Source organism: Dipodomys merriami, unplaced genomic scaffold, assembly GCF_024711535.1.
Source record: "Dipodomys merriami isolate MVZ:Mamm:240054 unplaced genomic scaffold, mDipMer1.0.p SCAF_34, whole genome shotgun sequence".
NCBI classification, from domain to species: domain Eukaryota; kingdom Metazoa; phylum Chordata; class Mammalia; order Rodentia; family Heteromyidae; genus Dipodomys; species Dipodomys merriami.
In genome coordinates, this window is record NW_027204937.1 from 14,636,269 (window position 1) to 14,662,682 (window position 26,414).

A 26,414-nucleotide genomic window follows, 5' to 3' on the forward strand; every position below is an offset into this window, starting at 1 on the left:
TTTCTTTCTTTGTTTTGATTTTTTTTTTTTTGGTCAGTTGTGGGGCTTGAACTCTGAGCACTGTCCCTTAGCTATATGGCACTGTATAAGAATCCTGGTTCGTGTTGTGTATTTTCTTTCCTGACTTTGGTCATCCATTTCTTCAAGATGCTTTGGTTTCTTTATTTGAGAATGGATTAGACCTAGGTGCTAGGCCTCCTCTTAGCTGTTAGGATATCATTTCTTCAAGACCTTCTCATCTGACCGAACATAGAAATGTATGTGTGTCCATCAGCCTATTTACACAGACATATGTTTGTGTATATCATATGATTGTGTATGATGTACATACATATTTCTACATATAACCATCTGTGTCTATAGTAATCACCAAATAATAAAAGAATATAAAAATAACAAAGTAATAGATGTGATAGTTAATCAATTATCTATCTTATTGGATCGAGCAGCACCTAAGAAGCTGGTAACATGCATTTCTGGGTATGTCTGTCAGGATGTTTCTGGAGAATGTTGGCACATTAGACAGCAACTGAGGGAAACCCTGCCTCCTTTAATGTGGGTGGTCCAGTCCATTGGATGGGGGCCTAGGTGGAACAGAAGTGGAAGAAGCCAATGGGCACAGACATTCATTCTGTTTCCTGTCCACCATGAGGTGAGCTGCTCTGCTTCCCAACATGCTCCCTTCCTCAATACTCAGCCGGCCCCCAGCAATGGAACCAGCTGACCATAGACTGGACCTCTGAAACCATGAGCCAAAAATAAAGCTTTCCTCTCTTAATTTATTTTTTCCCTCAGGTATTTGTCATAATGACAAAAAGTCTGACTAACACAATGGAGGAAAAATAGAATAATAAAAAAATAATTAGTCCCAAAGAAGGCAAGGACAGAAAAATATCAGAACAGAAACTAGGCAAGACAAACAGAAAACAAAGAGCCAGACAGTAAACTTAGATGTGAAGAAAAATAAACTGTATGTGTCAGAAAATTTTAAAGCGACAGTCACTATTACAACTTGCTGCCACTCTTGTCTGCCCTGTTTTTTGCCTAAGAAGGTTGATAGGCATGTAATTTGCCCATGGATTCTTTTCACTGATGCAGATCCTTAGCAGAGAGTAGGGGACAAAGAGAGAGGGTTAGGGAAAGAAAGAGAGAGAGAAAAAGATCTTAAAGGTTTGCAAATGTGAGCTACCTATATCCTCTGATCAAAAGTTATTGCTATTGTCTAGTTGGACTGCTCTATGGACATTTCCAGCTTGATACCAGAAACTAGATCTTTTCTAGTTCTTTTCTTGTTCTTTTGAATTCACTTGATTAGGTCAGGCTTACCCAAGGTAACATCCTGTCACTGATTGGGACCTTAATTATATCTTCAAAATCCCTTCACAGAAGCCCCTTGGGTAATGTTTGGTTGAATAACTGGGTGGGTGGGGGGAGTGTGTGTTCTCCTGCAAGGGGACAGGAATTTGGGCAGGCATTTTTCCATATACTACCTTCCTGAACTCTTCTGGCTGTTCCCCAATTCTTTATTGGAAGAGCCAGTGGTTCTGCTTTAGGATTCTGAAGAGATTATGCCAGATTAAGGTGTCTTGGAAAATATGGTAGCCAAAGGCAGGTTGTGTTTTAAGTGTACCCAATGGGAAACCCATACCATTCTGTTTGTGCTCAGAGTTCTGCCCCTCCTCCTTCCCCTGTCTTCATAGCTGGATCTACTGGTTGTATTGACCTTTGGGCCCTGCCTGGTTTATATAAAGCAGGGATCTGAGGAGAGAAAGGTCAGGGAATTTCTTCCTCAAGCTTTCTCCCTGAAGTTGTCAGTGTCCTTGGGTTGAAGGCTTCTCCTACTCTGGGACACTACCCAGTTCTCTCCTCCCGGATTTCAAACCTACCTTTCTTACTCTTTTTGCCTTTCGGAGGGCCTCAGGTTGCTGCAGAATCTCATGTATCTCTGCAGCTTCCTGCCCACACCTTCACAAATAGTCCTGCTATTAAATCTCCAGAATTATACTAATTTGAATATGCCATCTGTTTTCTGTTTGGACTGTGACTGATACAAGAACCTATTAAGAGATAGACAGAGGACTGTGGCAGATGGGGATACAAATATTACTTTTATTACCATCAAAATTGATACTGGACAATATGGCTTAGGTCTGCTGGCAAGCATGCTTGCTAACATATCACCCAGGAGGTCATCCCTGAGAAGAGTATGACCCTGAGATACCTGCCCCATGGAGGAGCAAACTCTAGATGTGTGTGCTTTTGTATGGAGCTGGTAAAGGACGAAACTGAACTGGGAAGTTTGAACTCTTCTTTCTGCCAAAGTCACCAGCCAGTAGAGTCAGTTCCCAGTCCCAGGGAGACACCAAAAATTGTTGCAAGAGATCAGGAGACTTATTCTGAAAGGCATCTTCTCCCAAGGAGAAATGAAGCTTGTCAATGCTAACATTTTGAACAGCCAACAGCACTTTAAAAAAATTTGAGTTGATGGGCTGGGAATGTGGCTTAGAGTGCTTGCCTAGCATGCATGAAGCCCTGGGTTTGATTCCTTAGTACCACATAAACAGAAAAAGCTGGAAGTGGCACTGTGGCTCAAGTGGTAGAGTACTTGTCTTGAGCATAGAGAGGCTCAGGGCCAGTGCCCAGGCCCTAAGTTCAAGCCCCAGGACTGGCAAAAAAAAAAGAGTGAGAAGAGAAAAAAATTAACTTGGCATGGTGGCACACAGTACCTGCATTTGGAAGACAGGTTGGGGAAATCACTTCAACCCAGGAGTTCAAGACCAGCCTGGACAATATAACAAGACCCTATCTCAAAAGAAAGACAGAAAGAAGGAAGGAAGGAAGGAAGGAAGGAAGGAAGGAAGGAAGGAAGGAAGGAGAAAGAAAAGAAAAGGATGAAAGAAGCCAAAGATTTAAATCAACATTGTAATAGAAGAAAACTTGCAAACTGCTTAATCAAAACACTAAGACTTTCACTGAAAAGTAGACACAGAGGATAAATAAATATTTCACATAGGGAGTTAAAAAAAAGTGAGGCATGAATTGAACCCAGGGCCTTGAGTACATCAGACAAATACTCTTCCACTGAGCTACACCCAACCATAAAAAATATTACCAACTACTAAACAGCTGGGAAAAGAAGTTCAATTTAATATTAATCAAAGAACTGATTTAAAAGAAATTTCTTCCTTTGGGCTGACAAATATTTTGAAGACTGATATTACCTAGTGATAGAGATGAGTGCTGAAATGATTATAGGAGTTTAGGAGTATAAATTGATGAAGTAGAAGGGCAATGTAGGACTGAACTGTAATTTTAAGGGAGACACACTCCCTCAACCCAGCAAATCATTTGTGGGAATTTACACTGGAGAAGTATTCATGTTTGTATACACACACTATATGTATATATATATATATATATATATATATATATATATATATATATAGTATGCATGTATATGTATATAGTATGTGTATATATAGTGTGTTTATGGATGTTTATCATCTGTAACAGTGAAGGTATGGAAGAAATCTTTATCCATTGGGGAAATAACAAAATCTTCAGAATTTGGAATAAACAGAAAAATCATGATGAAAGTGAGAGAGAATAATAAGCAAGGCTGATTTTACATATTTTGTAAGGAAGTACCTCCTACATATAATGCTATATGAAAAAAAAAACAAGTTACAGAAATATATACATAGCACCTTGACAAGTATCCAGGAACGTAAAAATTAAACATGAGGAAGAAAAAGAAATCTGTAGTCAGGGTTACTGAGGTTTTTCAAAATTGCCAACTTTAAAACTTAAAAAAAGTGACACCTGTATTCTTTAAACCATATGCTTGCAGGGTGTTACTAAGTTTAAAGGTTTGCATGAGGATGGGTGTGAGATTAGCTAGCTTTCCAATAGACTGCCAAAAGCCTTTGTTTGTCACTAAGCATGCGTATATAAGAGAGGTGAATGAGAAGAATTTTTGGATGTGATCCAACCACTCAGTAATCTAAAGATTACTAAAGAAATTAAAGATAAAGGGCCAGTTATAGGAACTCCTTCTCAAAGTTCATGGAATATAACACAGAACTGCAAATATTATAATATCCTTCCAAGAATACAGATGATTGCTCATGCCAGCACAAATTTTGTAAAGTGATTCAATGCTGTTTTGTATAATGATGTTATTATTCAATGTACTGTGTGTGTGAGATTATTCTGTTTAAATTTGCTGACATTTTACTTACAGAATCCTAATGTAGATTTACCATGGATATTCTTGTATGAATGCTTGAATACAGTAGAAATCTATGAAAGAAAAAAAAATGTGCCCAAGATTTAGTTCCCTTTTTGATACTGTTACAAGCTGTCGTGAATCCATGCGCTATGGGCTATTACTTGTAAAATTGAGTGAAGTAGGGAAACTCAATTCCAAAGAGTTAGAAATGCAGGCTCAATGGCTCAAAAAATAATAGTAATAGAGTGACACTTGAATGTTGATATTCTTAAATCTACGCAAGTGGTAAGTGAACTCATAGTTGGGTGTGAGAATATATAGCATGACAACTGGAATCTGGTTTGTGCATGCTGCATAAAAGTGATAGAAAAGCTAGTAGTTCAAATAAGGAAGTTAAAGAGAAATGAATATGATCTTGTATAGAGCAAGATCATGAAGGGTTTAATGAAGAGTGGGTGAACTAAAACATTAGCATAATCTGTGACTTTGAAAGACAAAAGTCCCTCTTAGACACTGAAATCTTTATGTTGCTATGGTGTCAGCCTTTCACAAGATATGTGACATTATACAAATTCAAGAAATGATGTGAATACATAACTTCAGTACCCTAAGGTCAGGTCTTTGTTTTGTTTTCTGGTCATGGGGCTTGAACTCAGGCCTTGGGCACTGTCCCTGAGCTTCTTTTGCTCAAGGCTAGTGCTCTACCACTTGAGCCACAGTGCCACTTCTGGCCTTTTCAGAGTAGTTTATTGGAGTAAGAGTCTCACAGACCTTCCTGCCTGGGCTGGCTTCAAACTGCCATTCTCAGATCTCAGCCTCCTGAGTAGCTAGTATTACAAGCATGAGACACCAGTGCCAAGTTTAAAAGTCAGGTCTTTATACTGCTTTTTACCAAGAGAACCAAGTATGTACTGAAATGTGCATAATGCTGACCTTAGGATGGGAAAGACAAATGAGTGGGTTCTAGGACATCTTCAGTTTGGGAAGAGTTTAGATGAAGCGAGAAAGTCATCTTAATTGATGCTTACAGGGGCTCTAAGTGCTGAAAATAGTGCCTCTCTTAGTTTGTCTTTGCCACACCCCTCTGGCATTAGGTTTATTCTCCTGGGCTGACCATCCCTACATGTACACACATGTATTCTATTAGTAAGGAGAGAAGAGGGATAGATGTTGAGTAGACAGTGTTGTTTATAACAGGTATTATGGTTGGTCTATCATTGACCCATCACTGTGGCTTGGAAATAGGGATCATATAAGTGACAACACCTATTCACACCTGGTGGTGAAGCCGTAATTAAAGTGATAATATATTGTAGTCCCCTCAAACAAGGGAACTATTTCTAGAAAAAACAGAGATCCTCCATCAGTCAGCTAAGGTGGCTAACAAATGACTCCAAAAGTCAGTGCCTAAAAACAATACTTTTCTCCCAAGAGTTTCGGTGGATCAGGTAACCAGGTGTAGTTTAGTTGAGTACCTCTAACTCAAGGGCTCTCATAAGGCTCTAATTGTTAAGGGTACACTCACAGTAAAGCTCAGTTTGGAGAATCTGCTTCTAAGCTTATTCCTGTGGCTGGCAGGAGGCCTCAGATCCTTGCCAGCTGATAGACAGTGTGTTAGTCAGCTTGGGCTATGTGTTACAATAAGGCCTCTTTGATAAAGGTTTAGCCCTGATTTGATTCTATTAGAAAGTGTAGAAATTTTTAAGAGGTAGGGCATGGTCTTCACATCATTGATAGAGACTGGGACATAACCTTCTTCTTTCTCTCTTGCACTTCCTGGCTTGGAAGTGAGCAGTTTTGTTCCACCATGTGCTACTGCCATGAGGTGCTGCCTTGCTACAGGTACAAAGTAAGGGGGACAAACATTCATGGACCAAAACTTCTGAAGTCATGGGCCAAAATGAACCTTTTCTCTTTGCAAGTTGGTTATCTAACATGTTACAATAATGGAAAGCTGCCTAATAGAGGCTACTGAAATAAAATAGTATAAACTGGGTATCTAAAAGAAGATGCATTTATCTATTAAGAGTTCTGAAGCTGGGAAATCAGAAACTGCAATACCAGAAGATTTGGTTCCTCAGGAGGTTTCTCTTCCTGGCTTTCAGATGGCTGTCTCCTTGTGTCTTTAAATGGTAGAGAAAGGGAGGGTGCGTATCACTCTGGTTTCTCTTCCTCTCCTTAGAAGGACAGTATTTCCATTATGGGGTTCTATTCTCATGATCTCATCTGAGCCTAATTATCTCCCACTTCTAAATATCACATTGGAGATTAGAGCTTGTGATGATTAATCTTGTCATCCTGACTAGATTGAGAGACATCGAGGTGATGAGTAAAGGACCACTTGAGGTATATCTCTGAGGGCTTTTCCAGAGATGATTAGATCTAGAAGGCTCTGACTTAATAGTTTAATCCATTGGTGGGTTCAAAGTTTGAACAGACTCTTGGAAGATAGTAGAATTGTAGAATGTACGTTCTAGAAGTTGGAGGAAGTGGGTTACTAAGGGGATCCTTCTGGAGGGCATTGCAGGCCCTGGGCTCTTCCTGTTACTCTTCTCTGTTTCCTGGCCACCCTGAGGTGAGTAGCTCCTACCACTTGCTCCTGCCTTCATGGTATTCTGACTCACCTCAGGCCCCAAGCCATAGGTTGAGCCAATCTTGGACTAAAACCTCTGAAACCATGAGTCAAACTATATCTTTAATCTTAGGTTGAGCCAATCTTGGACTAAAACCTCTGAAACCATAAGTCAAACTATATCTTTAATCTTTACTCCTTTTTACTTGTTTCTCTTAGATATTTGTCACAAAAACAAAAGGTTTGACTTAGATTTCAACATATAAAATTGGGTGGGGGGAGCACATTTAGTTCCTAATAACTAAGAATCAGTTCCTTGACACACAGGTGTTTCCACAGGCCTGCATGAGCCAAAATGAACAAAACCACAACATGGCAGTTGTTTACCTCAGAGCAGATGACTGAAAGAGATGATACCCAAGACAGAAGCCAAGGCTTTCTCTAACCTAAGTTTTGAGGTGATTATCTTACCACTTTCCCTATTCTATGTATGAGTCACATATTTAAAGGAAGAGGAATACCCAGAAGTATGAATATGAGGAGGCAGAGCTCTTTGGGAACCATTTTATAGGCTGCCTACTACTGAACAAATAATACAGTAATACAGATCAGTGACAATCTAAAAAGCAGTATAGTTGCTGGGCGCCGGTGGCTCACACCTGTAATCCTAGCTACTCAGGAGGCTGAGATCTGAGAATCACAGTTCAAAGCCAGCCCGGGCAGGAAAGTCCATGAGACTCTTATCTCCAATAAACCACTAGAAAACTGGAAGTGGCGCTCACCTTGAGCTGAAGAGTGCCGGGACAGCGCCCAAGCTCAGAGTTCAAGCCCCACGACCAAAAAAAAAAAAAAAAAAAAAAAAAGGCAGTATAGTCAAAACTATATAAACAATAAAAGTGAGTATACAGAAAAACCATAATAATGGTGCTACAATGAAAATGTTAATTAAAATGTGCTAACAGGAGTTAGCAATACCTACAGAAGGTTTTTAATTTTTTGCTTTTATTAAATACAAAAGTGATACACAAAAGTGGTGTCTATAAAACACAATTAAACTATAAAGAAAAGTGACAAAATTAATACACATGACTTCATAAGGTCTCCTAATGCCACACCATTTCTACCCTCTCCAGAAAACACTGTTTGCTGAACTTTGTGATCATCATTCACTTTATCTTCTTCATTGTTTTATTACAGATGTTCTTATTCCTATACAAGATATCATTTGGATTTCCCTGCCTTTGATTTCATATAAATGGAAGCATACTGTCTATATTTCTCTCAAGATTATGTTTCTGAACATTTATCCATTTGATGCCTTCACACTGACGTTTTCAATTCGAACCAAACTTCACTAAGTTCTTCACATATTGTTCAAATACAAGAGGAAACTCAAACACATCATTTAAACCTCCAGCTGTCTCCTTACTTCTCTATGCAATATGGTGTACAACTCATCTATCTATGTCTTGATGGATATTTGGGCTAGCTATATCACAGTAACTGCATAAATAATGCTGCTATGAACATGACAAAGCTTGCTCCTAGCACAATTGTGCAAATTTCTTCAGAGTTTATACCTGGGAAAGGAACTGTTGGAAAAAAGGTGTATTAGCTGTAAGAGAGAATGCCAAATTGTTTTCCAGAGTAGTTGTAGTCATTTACATTCCAATCAACAGTGAGTAAAGTTCTAGTTTTCCAAATCCTATCTGATATTTGATGATGTTTGATTTTTAAATTTTTTTGTCAATCTGGAAGGTATCAGATGAAATTTTATTGAGGTTTGACTTGTCTTTCACTCATCATCAATTGTAATGTATTTTACAACAAGTACTATCCAGTGATCAAACGACAATCTGAACTTTATACATAGGTTTTAGCCATCATGTGTAACTACAGATTGTTGTTACCTTAACAAAATACTGTACCTGTAAATTCTCTGGTTAAAGGTTAAATGCATGCCTATAATCATAGCTATCCAAGAGGCTGAGATCTGAAGATTGAAATTCAAAGTCATCCCAGGCAGGAAAGTCTGTAAGACTATCTCCAATTAACTACCAAAAAGCCAGAAATGGAACTATGGCTCCAAATGGTAGAGTACTAGCCTTGAGCACAAAAGCTCAGGGATAGTGCCCAGGCCCTGAGTTCAAGCCCCAAGAATGAGTGTACAAAAGAAAATTAAGAGACTGGGAATGTGGCATAGTGGTGGAGTATTTGCCTAGCATGCATGAGGCCCTGGATTCAATTACTCTGTAACAAATAAATAAAACCACATAGATTGAATCCAGAAAGAAAGAAAGAAAGAAAGAAAGAAAGAAAGAAAGAAAGAAAGAAAGAAAGAAAGAAAGAAAGAAAGAAAGAAAGAAAGAAAGAAAGTTAATCCGGGCGCCAGTGGCTCTTGCCTATATTCCTAGGGCTGAGATCTGAGGATCATGGTCCAAAGCCAGCCCGGGCAGAAAAAGCTGTGAAACTCTTATCTCCAATAAACCACTCAGAAAACCAGAAGTGGTGCTGTGGCTCAAGTGGTAGAGTGCTAACCTTGAGTTTAAGAGCTGAAGGACAGTGCCCAGGCCCAGAGTTCAAGCCCCAGGGCCGACAAAAAAAAAAGTTTAATGTGAAATCATAATCAGTAATAATTTAGTAATGCTTATGCTGCAAAGTGGTAGAAGCCATAGATAAACAATAAAATGATGAATAAAGAAAATAATTTTGAAGGCTAGGAGTGCTGGGAGAATATGCAGCTCAGTGTAGAGCAAGTTTAGCATGTACAGGGCCCTAAATTTAATCCCTAGCTCAGAAAAAAAAAAAGAGAGAAAAAGGAAGATGAGAAAGAAGGACAACAGGAGGAGGAGTAAGAGAGGAAGAAGAAAAAGAAAATGAGAGGAGGGAGAAGACGAAAGAGAAAAGAGCAAGAGGGAGAAAGGATAAATGAAAATAATGTTCATGGATGTTGTACTTCTTATATATTCATTATAGGAAAGGTGTTATAAAGAAATTAAGAGAAAAGTGAGTCATATATGTCTATTTTATATACACTATTTCTGCTGCTCTCAAGGAATGTATAAGGTGTATCATTGTGGGCTGGATATATTTTGTTCCTGATTCGGAGCCCAGGGGATGGTGCTCTTAAGGTCTTTAAATATAATTTGTAATCTCGGGGATTTACAGCAAAGTGCCAATAAAGGGATTTTCCTCTTAGATTTCACTTTGGATTGACAACTGTAGACTATAAACCTGTTGATTGATTCAAATGCCAAACTTGGTGAGGTCATATCCAGATTGGACCCTACTCAAACCAACATGTTCCAGAACAAGCCAAAGGTCTAAGAATAAAGTCAGTTGCAAATGAGTAAGAAGTCAAGTGATCCTTGTTAGCTGGGGCAGTCTGTCCACGGAGGCTGAGCTTAGGAAATGGAACCTGCCAAGCACCAGGATGTGCCTGGACCCCAGGTGTCCGAGAGGGCCTGAGTTAAGTGAGGTTGGATTGGTCAGTTATAGACTACACAGAGGAGGCTGGGTGCTAGGTGCACTTTGAGCTTCTGTCAATGTTCACATAGATGATAGTTCAAGATGACTTTTACTCATGGATTGTTGAAGTATAAATTTACATTAAAATGTTGTGGCTTTTTTTTAAACAGTCTCATTACGTTGCCCAGGGTTTCCTTGAATTTAGGATCCTTTCATATCAGCCTCCCTAGTAGCTGGGATTATAAATTTACATTTTTGAAAAGTAATTTAGGATAGCTATCATGTGCTAATTGTATTAGGCACATCAGGGCCTGGGTGTTTTCTTGGAGCTCTTTTGCTCAAGGCTAGCACTCTACCACTTGAGCCACAGAGCCATTTTCATACTTCCGGCTTTTGGGGGATTAATTGGAGGTAAGAGTCTCCTGGACTTTCCTGCCTGGGCTGGCTTTGAACTTTGATCCTAAGATCTCAGCCTCCAGAGTAACTAGGATTACAAGTGTGGGCCACCTCCCCCCCCTCCCCCCCCCCTGTGTTCTTTTTTTTTTTTTTACATATGAGTCTACCAGTAGGAATCTGTTCAGTCAAGTGAAAGTGGATTGATTTTAATCATCACAAGAAAAATAAGCTACTCAGATGAGGAAACATCCCTCCCTGCCTTGGAAAGTGCATGGAGCTGGGAACTCAGGCTTCAGCCTTGGGATAGCAGGATTTCTCAATGTGTTGCCTCAACTTACAGGAATCAAGTTACCTACCTATATGCTCCAGCTTTTCTTTACCACCTAACTCTTGTTTCTTTAGGTTGTATATCCCCAGTCAACTGGCAAAACCAGCTCTAGACCCTTGGTTTGGAACTTAGGTTTGAGTTCATTGTCTTGCACAAGGTGTGGGGGAAGTGTGTGTGTGTTGCGGGCAGTCACACCATAAGCCATCGGCTCTTAACTCTTGGTAAGGAGAACCTTGATTGGATGTTATTTTTCCAAACCACTCAAGTAATCCATCTTTATTAGTCGTGGATTCAATGTCTGTCCACAGCCCCATCAGCAGAGGCTAGGAAGATATTCAGCCCATAGCTGCTTAAGCAGTGATCAGTAGTGGGAAAGTTTCCTTTATGAAGGCAAAGACCTAGGAAGGACATCTCTAGAAACGGAATCTAAGAAAAAGACGTAGAGATGGGGACCAATAAGTGCATTAAAGTGCGCGTGCGTGGGCACACACACACACACACACACAACAGGATAATTGTGGGTTGCCTAGGTGTACAACAAAGAGCAGCTAATGCAGTGACTTTGGAGACTGTTGAAGAACGTGGGGAATTGCTCACAAAATATTGCTTGGGGGAAAAAAAGACAGGCTATACAAACCTATATATCTGATACGATCAGAATTTTCCGGGGGGAAAAAACCCACCTTACATTTATTATTCTCTTCTTAAATCTGTAAGAGGAAGTTGACAGGTTAGGGCTGTGAACGAGCGGCACACAGTTATTTATTTGGTCAGGGCTTTCATTTGTTCCTTAGTGAGGGTTAAAAGTTCCAGCTTCTGTTCAGCGGGGCCTGGGGGCGGCCCGCGTCCGGCCCCGCGCCCCTCCCTGCCGTGGCTCTCTCGGGTCCGCGGATGGGGCGCGCACCACACCACGCACACGTGTAGTCGGAGGGCGGAGCTCCGCCGCTGCCCCGGCCTTCCGTCTTCCGGCGGCCCTCGGACTCTGTCCCGTCCGCCCCGCTGGCCGCGGCATGGCTCCGGTCCGCTTCTCCGCCAATCTGTCCTGGCTGTTCCCCGAGCTCCCCGGGCTCCCCGCGCGACTGCAGGCCGCGGGCCGCGCGGGCTTCGAGGCCGCCGAGGTGGCCTGGCCGTACACCGAGCCGCCCGAGGCGCTGGCGCGCGCGGCGCGGAGCGCAGGGCTGCGGCTGGTGCTGATCAACACGCCGCCCGGTGCGCGCGGCGCGGCGCGGCGGGGCGGGGATGGGGGTGGGGGGTGGGGGGTGGAGTGGGTGGATCCGGGGCCGCGGGGCCCAGCCCCCACTGACGCCCGCTCTCTCCGCAGGAGACCGAGAGAAGGGGGACATGGGGCTGGGGGCCGTCCCCGGGAGGCAGGCGGCCTTCCGCGAGGGGCTGGAGCAGGCCGTCCTGTACGCCAAGGCTCTGGGCTGCCCCAGGTATCCTGCCCTGCCCCTTCGCCCCGGTAATCCGGGTCCTCTGCATTTATCTGCCAGTGTCGCCCTGTTGACCACTCGTCCACGCGCATCTCATGCCCAGTCCCATCTGGGTGACGAGGGAAATAGCAGGGGGGGCGAGGGGGCGGGAATCCAGCTGGTGATCCATTCTAGGGCAAGGAAGCTATAGGCGCAGGGTCAGCACCTAACCCTTTGACTACAACAAAAGCTGCTTCCTTAGTGCTCAAAGGCCTCACCTTCGGCCTGTACACTACTCTAGGCAAGGATGCTGTGGCCAGGAGCAAGAGGAAGATTTGAGAGTTCAGCTGGAGTTCATGAGACTGGAGGGCTAGACAGCTGGGGTTAGGAGGACCTGCATGTCTGTTGTGTCTAAGCTGGATGCTGAAACTGAGATCAGGAGGTGATGGAAGAAGGAGGAAGCCTCAAAGTGGGAATGGGTAAACAAATGTCAGATTCAGCAGAGGTCAAATAGATTTGTTGAGAAGAAACTGGCAACCAGGGGCTCACTGCTGTTGGTGAGTGGTAGGGACAGAAAACAGATCAGGAAGAAGCCAAGAAACAGATGCAAAGAGAGGAAGTGGAGGCAAGCAGGACACCATGGGTACAAGAGCAAAGGGCAAAGTCATTTAAAAAGGTGAACCTCAAACATGCTCATAGGCTGAGAAGGACTAAAGGAAAGAAAGGCTGAAAGGTGCAGGAGGACTGAGGTCCCTTGGGCCAGAGGATGGGTTGGCTCTAAGGAAGCATCCTGACCTGGCTCGCGAAGAAGTGACTGGGGTGGCTGGGAAGTCAGCATTGTGGCCAGGTGGTGTGGACAGAAGACCTGGAGCAGTAGCAAGGGCTGGCATGATCAGGGCAGTGTGAAGCCTCCAATCCCATTTTCCCCACAGGATACACTTAATGGCTGGCCGGGTACCCCAGGGGGCTGATCGAGGTGCAGTCAGGGGTGAGATGGAGACAGTTTTTCTGGAGAACCTGAGGCATGCAGCTGATGTTTTGGCTCAGGTGAGAAGTGGCAACGTTTATGTGCGTATGTATGTGTGTATATACACATGCACATGCACAAAAGGATGGAGAAGGGAGAGCTATTTAGGCACTAGGTTGGACACTAGTCCAGGTTAGAGACAGGTGGTGTTGGTAACTGATTGATGAGGGATGAATGCATCCAACATGGTGCTAGGAGAACCTCGTGGGACTGCTGGAGCCCATTAACACCCGGATCACTGATCCCCAATACTTCCTGGACACGCCCCAGCAGGGTAGGACTCCAGCCCCATGCTGCCTCCTATCCTTGATTCCTGTGCTCCCCTCGAGTCTCACAACCCCACTCACTGGGTTCTTACAGCAGCAGCCATCTTACAGAAGGTGGGAAGACCCAACCTCCAACTACAAATGGTGAGTAGGAGAAAGGGGGTGCTGGGAGAGCCCTATTTCCCAACCTGGGAAGAATAGTTGGGTCACCTGAGGGGTTTTACTGTAGTAATCTCTTCCCCAGGACATATTCCACTGGCAGATCATGGATGGAAACCTGACAGGAAATATCCGAGAGTTCCTGCCCATTGTTGGTGAGAGGCAATTGCTCTCCTGGCCTGGTGCTGCTTCCTATGGTCACCCACCCTTACATCCCCCTCCACTGTCCCTCAGGCCTCAGCAGTAGTCTAGGTCCCTTATCTCTCCACATCTGTACACAGGGCATGTGCAGGTGGCACAGGTCCCAGGTCGAGGGGAGCCAGACAGCCCTGGAGAGCTGTACTTCCCCTACCTGTTCCAGCTGCTGGAAGATGAAGGCTACCAAGGTTTTGTGGGCTGCGAGTATCAGCCTCAAGGTGAGGCTCCAGGTGTAGCCAGGGGAAGAGGATTGGAGGAACACATGTTGGACAGGGCTTTCTGTTGTAGGTTGAGATGCCACTCTTTCTCTCCACACAGGAGACACAGTGGAGGGTCTAAGTTGGCTGCGTTCATACTGGGATAGGCGAGGCCAACCACAGACTGGCCAGTGAGGTCCTGCAAACCACCTGAATACTTCTCTGGAAGTGAGTGAGCGTCTTATCTCTTCCTCTGAATTAAAGACAACCTGCTAAACATTTTCATATGTGTATGTTATTGGGATAGAGGACACACAGTGTCTAATGTTTCAGTGTCTCTGGGTTGCTTTCCTCCCATTGAGAAGGAACACATAGCTTATGCTCAGATCCTCCAGCCTGTGGAGACCAGAGAGTCGAGCCCTCCTTGTTTACAGGAGAAGAACCAAGGGTCCAAGAGTACAAGGACTTGACACTGGGCTCAGGTGCTTCAATGGCAAAGCTAGGATTGGAACCACGGTGTCTTATGACGATGGCAATGTCCAGCAATGATGTCCAAGTGGAAATAAAGACTAGACGGCCAACTGAGAGCAGGTGGCTAGCAGTGACCAAATACTGTGAGGCAGGATTCAGGCTGAGCTTTTAACAGATGAATGCTTGCCACTTGATTCAGAGAACTCTCTGGATCCCACTAGGACGACAGGAAAGAGTATCTACTCTGGAAGGGCCCAGGGGCCTGAGAGGGAATGGGCACTTTGGGAGTTGACCCAACTCTAGAGTCCTGGCTAGTAAGTTGTTATGAGTGTTCTGGGAGGGCAGGCTCCAGCAGTGAATCTCAGACATTCACAAATCGTTGGGGTGTCACTTAGTGCCCGAGTTTACCCTGTGCCCCAGAAGAGCTGATCAATCCTGCCTCAGATAGACAATCTTATAGATCCATGCTTTGGTGAATAGTGACTCAGTGGTCACTTCCTCAGAGGAGGCGGGTCCAGAGGGTGAAACATGCTGTGTTGATGACGGACTCCAAGTGGTGGTAGGTGGACACCAGCTGGGCAGGGGGGCTGTCACTGTCCTGGGGCTGAACTGGGAAGGGCTCTCTGAAAACCACCGTCAGAGACTATGGGAAAGACAGTGAGAGTGCAGTGGTGAGAGAACAGGAAACGGCTCAGGAAGAAGGGGTATCCCCAGCCTCAGCAGGGAGAGCATGTGGTGTAGTCTCCCATAGGTCTGACATGAAAGCCCCCCACTTCCTGTTCTCACCGTCTTTCCCAAGTGGGAGTCCAGAAACACTAGCACAAAACAGTCGGTGAACTTCTGATTCAGTACAACCTGCAGTGACAATGAGATGAAGAGAGCTTTGTCTCACCTGAGGAACAGATTGTCTTGCAGGGCTTCCTGTCTGGATGGAAGAGCCCACCTGCACTCCCAGGCTACTCAGGACTCTGCCTCCAAACCAAATCCCAGTTAGCCTGTTACAGCCTCCTCAGATTGGTCAAGGACTCTACAAGAGCCTGCCACACTGAAGTTGGTCAAAGAAGAGTTCTCTACCATGGGTACAGTGCTCTTCTTGCCTCTAGGCTTGACTCTCTTATCTCTGTGCCACCCGTGCCCACGCCCCCCCCCCTCCCCACTGTCCCCTTGATGTTAGCTAAAGCTTGGCTCTGGGATCAGCTCCCTGGGTGGTTTTGCCCCTCCCCAGGCATCAGTACCATCTGTTCATATAGCTGCTGCTTAGGTCTTTCTTGTGCTCTGATGTTCATAGACTTTCGAGACAGTGAACATCCTTGCAGGCTTCACACTCAACTTACTCTGAGCAGAATACATGGCTCTTTCCCTAAACCTGCTTGGTTTCACCTACACCACTTAGTTGTCTTAATGGACCTCAGTTTACCTGGATGACCTGTTATACCCCACAGTTTTCCCTCTTATACCGTATATCATGGGACCACTTCACCAGAGTCCAACTTCTATTTCTTGCCTGAATATCTCCTCTTGTACGCCTCTTCTGAACCACAGAATTCACTGTGCCTCTCTCTTTAGTCTCTAGTTCCCTGTGTGCATGCCCATCACCCTGTTACTGAAGTGCTTTCCTCTCTGCTTGTCCTTTAGAGCTGTGTCTTCAAACTCTACAGATGCCCAGATCGCCTAGGGATATTGCTAAGACAGATCCCGAGTCATGTGGGATGGAGCCTGAACATCTGTATTTCAATAGGTTTCCAGGTGATGCTGCCACTGCTGGTCTGAAGACCAGGTGTTAAAACCCAAGAGCTCCCTTCTGGGACTCCAATCTTTGTGACCAACCACTGCTGAAGTCCTGAGAACTCCCTGGGTTGCCAATGTCAGAGGCTGTTTTCCTTCAGGCTCTTTAGCCCTCAATTAGGAGCTTTGCTCTCAGTAAATCACAAACCAGGAGTTGATGCCCAGTGCTCTGACGTTTTACATATGTCTGTGGAGTTTTGGGCTGGAGGGCAGAGCTTGTTTTGGGGCTCCCTGAGAGGGCTAGCTGTGATCTCTGATGAAGACGTCTGCTGTTTCCCCTTTCAGAGTAGGAGTAAGGGACTTACCAGGTACTGAGTTCCCAAGTCTGGACTCTGGAAATGGCGGCAGCTCTGGGGGAAGCGGCTTAGGAGAACTTTGATCAGGCTCTGGTACCAGGAGACTGTCATAGACAGGAAGCAGTCCTGGAGGGAGGGGAAGTGTATGTCATAGGCCTGGGTTTTTCTGTCCCAGAGTCACCTGGACTCCTTTACTCTCCACTGGCTGCCTGTGACATTCCTGGCACCCTTCCAGCCCTTACTATAGTCCCTTACCAACTGAGGGTCAATGTCCCCAATGGATTTGGCATGGACTGCTTCCAAGAGCTCCTCCAACTCTGCCAGGGCTAGGCGTCCCCCCAGCCTCAGCCTGTCAGGCCCTGGTGGCTCCAGCAAGAAGAGGCGCTTCCAGAGGGTGTCCCGACGGCAGTGACCACCAGCCAGCCGGACAAGCTGAGCCAGCCGTGCCCGTGCCATGCCCACCTCTGCAGCCAGTGGTGGGAACAGAGGAGCTGGCCCAGGGGCTGGGATAAGCCCCGAGGCCTCCCCAGGGGTGCTGGTTGCACTCCCAGGAGCCTCTGGCTCAGGGGGTAGTCTGGGTGGCTTTCGGAACCTGCGCATGTCAGCAGTGAGTCTGGGGAACAGTTCTCGTTGGCTGGTGAGCACCACGAAGAACTGTAGCCTGGGGTGGAGGAAGAACATGAGAGTAGGCACAAAGACAGGGCAAGAGCCAGGGGCAGGCTAGAAGTGGACTCGTAAAACTGCAAAACTCGTAAAGCTGACCGTAAAACATGCCGTTCAGCCTCTCCTTGCTCCTCAAAGGGTGCAGCACAGTGACAGACCAGCAGTGACACATCGAAGTCATCCTGATGGCGAAGTCCCTCTGAGTCCAAGTAGGAGCCAGAGCTGTGTAGTGGGGGTGGAGAGGATTGAATTCTGAGCTTCTAATGAAACCAGCTGTATTCTTGCCTACTGCCAGTGTGGTCCCAACCTCAGCCCCACCACACTGTGCTGGATGCCCCCTCTCAGCCTTACCTGTGCCATGCAGATACCAGGGCATACTCATTATGTTCTGGGCCCCCTGGCCGGGCCATGCGCAGTGGCTTCATGTGGTAAGAGCTGGCATGGTCGGCCACATAGTTGTATAGTTGGTGGGCAGCAATGAGTGGTGTGGGTAGCTCCAGTGTCCCTAAGGGGCAAGTTTCAGGACACAGACACTAAGCCTGGGACACCTTCACCTGGCAGGGCAGGGGCTGAGAGTTGCTTAGCTTTCTTAGGGAGATCCTAAGGAACACTGGGATGAGATAAAAGTGGCTGAGATTAGAGGACAGGGTATGCATGAAACAGGACCTGAATTCTGATATAAAGCCATAAAGAACTTAAGGCAGAGACACATGGAAGCGTAGGAATGGGATGGGTGATATAAGTGGTAATGACTGGGGACTACTTGCCCAGGAGCTGATCCCACAAGCCCTGGCCTGGAGATAACTCACAATCATCTATTTTTGGTCCCACAGTGCCTTGGGCACTGACCTTGGTAAATGTGATTGCGGCCAAAGTGGGGTCCATCAGGGTGGTGGGCCAGGAAGTGTCTCAGGAAGGTAGTGAGGTGGTAGCCGTGCCGCAGTACCAGGTGGGTGCCCAGCACATGCTGGTGCACTAGGCGCAGGTGGAAGTCATAGCTGAAGGAGTGCACATGCATCAGGTCCCGCACCTTGTCACACTCCTCTGTGAACAGCATGGATAGCTGGGGACAGACAGCAGAGTTAGGCTGTAGTAGCACAAGCTGCCCGATGCACACTTCCCTCCTTCCAGGGAGAAGAGGAGCTTTGACAGAGTCCTGTTTATGCACAACTATGCACAGACTTGCTCTTTGTTACACTTTTTATTGCTGTGTTATAACTATTTACACAAATCTGGGATCATTTTAAATAGTTAGGTCTTTTTACTCTGTATGTCAGATTCTACCAGAGTCTGACACAGACTCAATGCAGCAAATGTCTGCCAAGTGTGCATTAGGTATCCATTGGTGGCTGGTCACTATTGGATGTACAGTGGAGAACAGACCATGGGCAGGGTAACCCAAGGAGCTTACAATCTAATTGTAGGAGACAGGACGATATTAGGTTGAATAAATGAATAATTACAAACTGTATTAGAAGATGATATTATAGAAAGTAAGATGAGGATCCAGGTGCCCATTTCCTATTAGAAGACTTTCCCAGACACTTTCATCTCTTCAGCCTTGTCTGCTTGTTAAACTACCTGCCTTTCCCTAGGATAGCTCATATTATCTCCTCTGTACTTTGTACTCATATGCTAGTTGCCTAGAATGTGATCTCCCTCACTAGTACTACTATTATTTGGCAGTACTAGGGGTTTGAATTGAAGGCCTTGACCGTATGAGGCAGGCCCTCTACCACTTGTGTTATACCTCCAGTTCTGTGTGTGTGTGTGTGTGCACGCACACACACACAAATGGGCATGTGTGCCAGTCCTAAGGCTTGAATGTAGGGCTTGGGCACTGTCCCAGAGTTTTGTTCAAAGCTTGCACTCTGCCACTTGAGCCACAGCTTCATTTCTGTACTTTCAGTAATTTATTGGTGATAAATAGTCTAGTGGACTTTGGTGCCTGGGTTGGCTTCAAACTGCAATCCTCAGACAGCCATCTGGTACTGGATTTGTGCTGTCCAGACATGGAGAGCTCCCCACGATGAAGATTATGAGATCTCACTGCTTGCACTGGGCCCAGCTGAATCCTCATCTCTCAGAAAGCATATGTAGATTCAAGGCAGGGATCTACTGTGGCATTTTTTTCCAACCTGAGAAGTCCAACTAAGTACAGCAAGGGCTTCAGGCCTCTGATCTTACTAGATTCTTAACTCATTCTAAGCACTTCTGAATGCTTGCTACCCCTCCTAGGGTAATGAGGCCCTGCCTTGAGGCAGACTGACAGGGACATAAATAATAACCTAGTACAGGGTACATTGTATGGGTGATTACTAATATTGGTAATGGGAGGCTATCTCCAGCTCTAGATTAGGCCAGGACTGTGCAAAGCATTGACCTGAATGTGACACATTACCCACTGTGTTCAAATGTCCTCACTGTCCAAACAATCATGTCATGGATGATCACTGTGCCAACTACTGTCAGTGCCATGGTAATCCTTGGGCTAGACCATGCTGGCTGGCTTTTTATCTTGGTGTTGTAGCTCAATGAAGCTTTGGAATACTCAGAGTCCAACTAGCAGGTGGTCATAGTACCAGAATGTGGAATGACCACTGACCTGACCAAAACACAGCCATAGGTCAATCACTAGGTCACACTGACAACTGTTTGTTATTGTCCTTTATGTGGGTCATGGGGCCATGGGGCCCATATTCGTCTGTCCCTATCACTTACCTGAGAGTTGACAGCCTGCCCCATTGGGATTCTGGAACATTCCAGAGCAAACTGTTTGACACAGAAGTAGCAGCCCTGGAGAGAGGGTGAGATTAAAGGTCAGGGAGGTTCACACCTATAATCATGGCTACTCAGGAGGCTGAGATCTGATGATCATGGTTCAAAGCCAGCCTGGGAAGCAAAGGCTGTGAAACTCTTTATCTCCAATTAACTATCAGAAAACAGGAAGTGGTACTGTGGCTCAAAGTGATAGAGCACCAGCCTTGAGCAAAAGAGCTTAGGGACAGGACGGAGGATCCATGACCACCAACAAAAAAAAGAATCAGACAGGTCTGATTCTTCCCACTCAGTGCTCCCCTACTTACCTGGAAAGTCAGCTCCATGAGGATGATGCCCCCAGGCAGTGCCCGCTGCAGGTGGTAGGTGGTAACAGGAGCACTAGTGCTCTGAAGGAAGGAAAAATGGGCACGTATTGGCATAAATCCCTTAGGTTACCGACTAATGGTGTCAGTCTAGGTTGGGTGACCATAGTACATCACTCAGGGTCACTGATCTCACCATGGGGAGATAATTCAGGGTCAGTGACTTGTGTCTATGACATTGCTGATATCATCATGATAGGATAATTAGTTACCTTAGGGCTCCCCTCAGTCTTGGTTTTCGGGCAAGAGAAGGAGCTTCGGCCCTCTGTTCCAAGAATAGCCATGGCCCGCAGGCGGCTGGTGCTATAGAAAAGGAAGGGAGATAAAAAGATGAGTCAGAGCTGGGCTCTCTGTGGTTTGCCCCTGTAATCCTAGCTATTCAGGAGATTTGAGATCATGGTTCAAAGCTAGCCCGGGCAGGAAAGCCCCTGAAACTCTTATCTCCAATTAAACACCAGAAAACCAGAAGTGGTGCTGTGGCTCAAGTGGTAGAGCGCTAGCCTTGAGCTGAAGAGCTCCGGGACAGAGCCCAGGCCCAGAGTTCAAGCCCCATGAGGCAGATCAGATAGGTGAAGGACTGTGGCTATCAAGGTCTTACTGGAAAAAACTTGCTCAGAGATGTGCAGTGAGAAAGTAGCAAGGCTGGGCCTGCTATCTGGGACAGCAAGCTGTGCTCAGGGGAGATGGTAGGTAGGAACAGAGGACTGCCTCCTTCTGTCACTACTGGCCAGGAAGTGACTATGGACAAAACTGGCCATAGACAAAGATGCAAGAAGGCCCAGTGCGAGGGCCTTGATGAGAAAAGCCATCTAGTCCTGAAGAGAAGCCATATTAAATCTCAGGAGAGGCTAGGAGGGTGGTCAGGACAGGAGTTGGTCAGACTCAGACCCAAGAGCTTAAGAGATTCACATGTGTGGGTATATGTATGTAAACACACAAGGTACAGGTGTACATAAGTTCTGTGGCAATGTACGTAGTTCTGTGTTAAATTGTGCTCCTGAGTTCCACAAGTCATATGAAGTTTGCAGGACACCCCTGAAGTCTATATGAAAGTGCTCGTCCAAGAGCCTCACAGATGTGAGCCAGCCCAATGGAGTGGGATGAATGTGCACACGGCCAAGTTTCCAAAGCAGGATCTATGTGAGGAGGAAGTTCATGGAGTCTCACTCGCAGTGGAGAAGGGTTATGGAAAGGGAGGTGGGCTCACCTGCGGGAGGGTGAGGGGGGCCGCAGTGGTACCAGTGCGAAGCCGATGCTCTGTAGATACTGTACATATTGCTGCATGAAGGCTACGCTTAGCTCCTTCAGCCATGGCTCCTCCCGGGCTCCTGGTAGAGGCACATCCAAGGATTCACAGCTTGCAGGGGCCTCTCGGTTCCCAGATCCTGACTCTGGGCGATGGCGCCGCTGTGGAAGTGGACATTAAGGCTCTACCCACTGTCAACCTCTTGAAGATAGAGAAGAGGTCCCAGTGAGGTAAACAGCTCTCAGAGAAGAAATCTAAGTCTGGAGCCTCACCTGCCCTTCAGGGGGCCCAGAGGACTCTGGGGGTCCATGCAGCCAGGCAGCTGGGTCAAAGAGCAGGGCTGTTGCACAGTAATGGACCAGGCGAGATGACTGCTTCAGGGTCTCCAGCTCCCCAGCCTGAGGACATTCGGGAGGCAGTCAGCTCTGGAGCAGTGGCTAGGGAAGAGTCACTGGATCTTCAGGGAAGATGTAGGCTGGGGTTACAATGGGGGTCACTCACACTGATTGGCATGCTGGCGGGGGCAGAACGCTGCTGCCAGGTCACAAACAGGTTCTCCATCTTCAACTGGCGCTCCAGCTCTGCGGGTGGAAGGCCATAGTAACTGCTCCAGGAGCTGCCCACAGGTTTTCCCTCCCAACTGCCTGGATCAAAGTTCTCACCTCTGCGCTCTGTCATCTTGATTTCCAGAAACTGTTGTCCATGGTATGTGACAGGATCTGGAGGTCTGGGTACAGGACCAACTGTGGAGCTGGGGCGGGCAGCAGTGATGTCTCTCAGGGCCTCATCAAAGGGAAATGTGTCCAGGGAAAGGGGACCCCCACCACGAGAGGACCCACTCAGCCGGCCCTGCTCACGGCTCAGTGGGGGACTTGCACTCCGGATGAGGGTCTCCACTTCCATGGTCGGCAGCAGAAATGGGTTTGGCTCCTGAGAGACATGGAGAATCACAGTTGTCGCATGGCCTTTGTCCTTGGACCCTCTCTCCATTTCTGGGTTTCCCCTCTGAGTTTCCCTGTTACTTCTGTTCTTAAGTCTGTCCTCTCTCTCCTGCTTTCTTTGATCTCAGTGGCAAGAAAAAGAAGAGGGATGCAGGCAGCAGGTACCTTTTCATCACGCACAGGGAAGTCCAACTGGCCATAATGATGGAACAGCCCCAGCTTCTGACTGAGCAGGCAGAAGATGAGATGTGCCCGTGCGTTCTGCCACTGCACGAGGCGAACCAGTGCTCGGCCCAAGGCCACCCCCAGGTCTGGAGCCCAGTTGTAGGTCAGCAGCTGTAGCTGTAGTTAGAAGTCAGGGTTAGTGAGATCATAGGACCCCTCTTCCCTTCCAGTGACCTGACACTGACCTTTTTGTCCACGACCTCTAGCAGCAGGAGCCTCTGCCGGGGAGCATTTCGTCCTGAGCTCCCATCACCTCCTGACTCAAAGCGCTGCAGGGCTTTGGCAGCTACAGGGTGGAAAAGGACACAATGGGGGTCTGTGAGCAGACCCCTTTAGCCCCATCTTACCCACTGCAGGATCAGAGAGCAACCAGTAGTCCCTCCCCTTAGTTATACCCTCACCCTGTTGGGTTGGTTTCCTCCACTGCATGAAGTTCCTTCCCAGAAGCAGGAGGTGTCGCTCAGCTGCTGGGCGAGGAGCTGGGCCCAACTGCCCAGGGGTGCAAGGACTGAAGATCTCTGCTTCTGAACTCCTAATGAGAAGGAGGAGCAGGCAAAAAAGGGAAACCATCCATGGCCCCATTCTATAGCCTTTCTCTTTGCTGGCTCCCACCTCTCCTAGCCCAGCATCTATGAGTTTGGCTTCCTATAGTTCCCAGCTTTAGGGGGTTTGGGGAAGTTCCCTCCAATTCCATGAGAACCCAAACTCACAAATGCTGCTCAAAGACACGGACACTGGTGTCTCCAGCCATGGAGCTGACTAGAGTGGTAAACTCAGACAAGATGGATGGAAGAAGGAACCGGGACACCATGTGGGTGGAGCTTCTGGACACTGAGGCACAACCTAGGGGACAGAGAAGTCACTGGGACCGAAGGCTGGGGACCAAGACAGGGTGCTGAGGGACAGAGGAGGACTGGGAGGTCTCACCAATCTGAACCATAAACCCCATCCAGCGTTGAATGATACGAGCAAACACAGGGTGCAGGGTCCCCACCTCACCCTCTTCTAGCTGTGTTGTCCGGCGTCTAAAGATAGAGCAGAAGTAAGAACGTCCACATCCATACAGGACACAATAAGTGTATACAAATCGTACACTGCTCTATGACTTTACACCTATACCTTCCCATGATGCAGTATCATAGCACACACATATACCTTTGTCTTTGGGCTCCAGAATCTGGGCCTGCTGCTCGCTCAGTTCCACCTGGTGTCCGAACATTTTCAGTTTTATGTCGCCTGCGACCCCGAGTGTCTTCAGGCCGATCCAGGACAATGTCATCAGTTGTTTTGGGAGAACCCAAGTCTCCACATTCTGTTTTACTCTAGGGATAATGTAGGGAATGAGGTAGGGCTATTGGGAAGAAGGGGTAGGGATAGCCAAGTCTGGTTGTTTTGGAGGCCTGGGCTCTGGCCCTGGCATCCATGTGACTAAACAGACATGGGAAAGTTACTTAACTTTACTGTGCCTCTTCCTCATGAGCTTAAGCTCTACTTATCTCACAGGCTATTATGAGGATCCAACAAAAAAATGGAAGAAAAGCATTGAATAAGTTGGGCTCTCTACATCACTGAAAATTTACCATGTTGTGCTCTAAAAGGACAGAGCAGTTTTATCCCAAAGCAAGGCTGGGGTTGGGATGGGGTTGAAGGAGTTAGGAGACAGGCAACAAGATAAAGGACAACTTCACTGCTTCCTCCCATTACCAGCATATCCCAGAAACTACGCCGGCCTGCTTTGCTGGGTGGAGTCACAGGCTCCCCAGAACCAGGAGAAGGAAAAGTGCTGGCTCGGCTTGCAGAACTCTTGGTTTCCAATGATCCACTGCTGAGACTTCCTGTGGATACCAGACATTACAGACTGCATCACTAATCAACCCTGCTCCAGACAAGCTAGCTCAAGACAGGCATGAGAGTGCCTGGCCACTTGCTCTACCTGCTACTGAGCACATGCAGCTGAGATGTATTTGTGAGGTAAGATCCTAGGGTGAGCTCCTTCCTCAGGTGATCTCAGTTGCCATGTGTTCACTGTCACTGCTTTACCTTGATGATGTAGAGACAAGGTGATGGGCAATTGTGCGTGCCCACCTCTGATGAAACATTTGTGATGTTTTCTCTGAATCCTGCTTTTGTACTCTCACCTACCATACTGTCTTTCCTGGACTTAAAGCATTTCTGGAGGCCAGGTGTGGGGAGAATGGGAAACAACCTATGATTAGGGATCTTGACTCACATACCTGGAGGTGTGTCCTCTATACACAGTGAAGCTGGCAATAACTGCAGCTCCATGAGGGCATCAGCCAAGGCCTGGCGAGCTGCTCCCCGCAGCTTCTCCTCCAGCTGCACTATGCTAATGTTCCCCTTTTCCCACACATCCAGGCGAAGCCGTGGGGCCCCATTCAGAGCTGAAGAAAAGAATGGGAGTTAGTTGAGGGTCCCCTAGATGCCACCCTACTCATTGCTCTTGCCTGCCACATAACAGACTGAAAACTCCATTCCTCCATCAAGCTGCCCCACCTGAAGAACTGTCCGTTGTGACTGGGCAGCGGATGACCTGAGTCAATTGCTCAAATTCTTCTTCTTGCAGTGAGTCTAGGGGTCCCGGAGAAGATGGGGGCCACAATGCCAGTGAAATGGGGGCTCCTGCATCATCCACAAAGGCTAGAGTGATACAGGCGACTCCTGGGTAGAAACCCACGGGAAGACTCAGCTTTGGCACTTGCTGACCTCCCCTCCCGTGATCCCCTTCACCTGCAAGGCTGGCAAAGGCTCTCTCAGCCACAAGATGAGAAAAGCCTTTCCTGTACCGGCCAGTACCACAGGCCCATGCCCTGCATTGTACCTTTGCCTCCAGTGCCCTGTCCACCAGGCTTGTTATACAAGTAGATGTCCAAGTCAGGAAGGCCACCTTGTGGTGGGAGTGGATGCTGGGAGAGAAAAGGCATGGAGCACTAAGACAGGCATCCAGAGTGTGCACAGGTATAAGTGCACATGGGAGATTGGGGAGACACAGGCAGAAAATGAAGGTGTGTGGAGGGCTAGGTGCATACAGGCCCATGGGCAAAGACACATATGGGAGCAGTCAGGTGTACAAGGGATGAGTCCACATGAATGTGGAGAGAGGTGAGGACAATCTTACTTTGAAGTGGTTCCGGCTGTTGCTGTCTGTGTACTTTGGAGAGTGCAGGAAGATGAGCAGATTTTGCCTCAGGTACCAGGCCAGGGCAGGAAGCCAGGGCCTGCAGGAGCAGGGCAGGGCCAGATGTAGCACTTCTGAGGGGAGACTTCCAGGAGGCTGGATGAACTGCGAGTGGGAAAGGGAAGTCAGCTGAATGTGCAAGCTTCACTGTCAACTGGTCAGATGCGTGCAGCTGAGCTCAAGGAGAGTGTGGGAGA

The 26,414-nt window shown here is 46.9% G+C and overlaps 2 protein-coding genes across 7 annotated transcripts in view; one reads left to right on the forward strand and one right to left on the reverse strand.

Moving 5' to 3' along the window:
* Positions 1 to 11,949: 11,949 nt before the first annotated feature.
* On the forward strand, positions 11,950 to 14,528 carry LOC138803437 (putative hydroxypyruvate isomerase). 2 transcript variants are annotated; one of them, XM_069987459.1, is made up of 8 exons: positions 11,950 to 12,204; positions 12,317 to 12,428; positions 13,337 to 13,451; positions 13,627 to 13,705; positions 13,792 to 13,841; positions 13,942 to 14,011; positions 14,138 to 14,272; positions 14,373 to 14,528. In XM_069987459.1, exons 1-8 carry the CDS (start codon positions 12,006 to 12,008, stop codon positions 14,444 to 14,446), a joined length of 834 nt encoding a protein of 277 aa, XP_069843560.1. In that variant the 5' UTR covers positions 11,950 to 12,005; the 3' UTR covers positions 14,447 to 14,528. The 2 variants fall into 2 exon arrangements, with proteins under 2 accessions (XP_069843560.1, XP_069843561.1); XM_069987460.1 differs by having other exon boundaries at positions 13,795 to 13,841.
* The window catches only part of LOC138803436 (KICSTOR complex protein SZT2), a 51,867-nt gene continuing 39,977 nt past the window's right edge, over positions 14,525 to 26,414 (reverse strand). For all 5 annotated transcript variants that reach the window (XM_069987456.1, XM_069987453.1, XM_069987457.1 and 2 more), the window contains exons 48-72: positions 26,158 to 26,322; positions 25,861 to 25,945; positions 25,536 to 25,700; positions 25,256 to 25,423; positions 24,726 to 24,856; positions 24,177 to 24,343; positions 23,949 to 24,046; positions 23,732 to 23,864; positions 23,423 to 23,553; positions 23,207 to 23,307; positions 22,962 to 23,138; positions 22,518 to 22,785; positions 22,357 to 22,436; positions 22,128 to 22,253; positions 21,817 to 22,016; positions 20,822 to 20,912; positions 20,553 to 20,633; positions 20,188 to 20,262; positions 18,316 to 18,529; positions 17,818 to 17,971; positions 17,566 to 17,688; positions 17,059 to 17,464; positions 16,813 to 16,929; positions 15,509 to 15,577; positions 14,525 to 15,365 (exon numbers count right to left, since the gene is read on the reverse strand). In XM_069987456.1, coding sequence (XP_069843557.1) covers positions 15,222 to 15,365; positions 15,509 to 15,577; positions 16,813 to 16,929; positions 17,059 to 17,464; positions 17,566 to 17,688; positions 17,818 to 17,971; positions 18,316 to 18,529; positions 20,188 to 20,262; positions 20,553 to 20,633; positions 20,822 to 20,912; positions 21,817 to 22,016; positions 22,128 to 22,253; positions 22,357 to 22,436; positions 22,518 to 22,785; positions 22,962 to 23,138; positions 23,207 to 23,307; positions 23,423 to 23,553; positions 23,732 to 23,864; positions 23,949 to 24,046; positions 24,177 to 24,343; positions 24,726 to 24,856; positions 25,256 to 25,423; positions 25,536 to 25,700; positions 25,861 to 25,945; positions 26,158 to 26,322 — 3,669 coding nt within the window. In that variant the 3' untranslated portion in view covers positions 14,525 to 15,221. The remainder of the gene's footprint in view (positions 15,366 to 15,508; positions 15,578 to 16,812; positions 16,930 to 17,058; positions 17,465 to 17,565; positions 17,689 to 17,817; positions 17,972 to 18,315; positions 18,530 to 20,187; positions 20,263 to 20,552; positions 20,634 to 20,821; positions 20,913 to 21,816; positions 22,017 to 22,127; positions 22,254 to 22,356; positions 22,437 to 22,517; positions 22,786 to 22,961; positions 23,139 to 23,206; positions 23,308 to 23,422; positions 23,554 to 23,731; positions 23,865 to 23,948; positions 24,047 to 24,176; positions 24,344 to 24,725; positions 24,857 to 25,255; positions 25,424 to 25,535; positions 25,701 to 25,860; positions 25,946 to 26,157; positions 26,323 to 26,414) is intronic.

Excerpts from the sequence above, each read along its gene's own strand:
- LOC138803437 (XM_069987459.1), top strand. The coding sequence starts at position 12,006 with ATGGCTCCGGTCCGCTTCTCCGCCAATCTGTCCTGGCTGTTCCCCGAG. Across the intron at positions 13,452-13,626 it reads CAGCTGATGTTTTGGCTCAG|GAGAACCTCGTGGGACTGCT; the intron begins GTGAGAAGTGGC and ends ACATGGTGCTAG. Across the intron at positions 14,012-14,137 it reads AGAGTTCCTGCCCATTGTTG|GGCATGTGCAGGTGGCACAG; the intron begins GTGAGAGGCAAT and ends ATCTGTACACAG.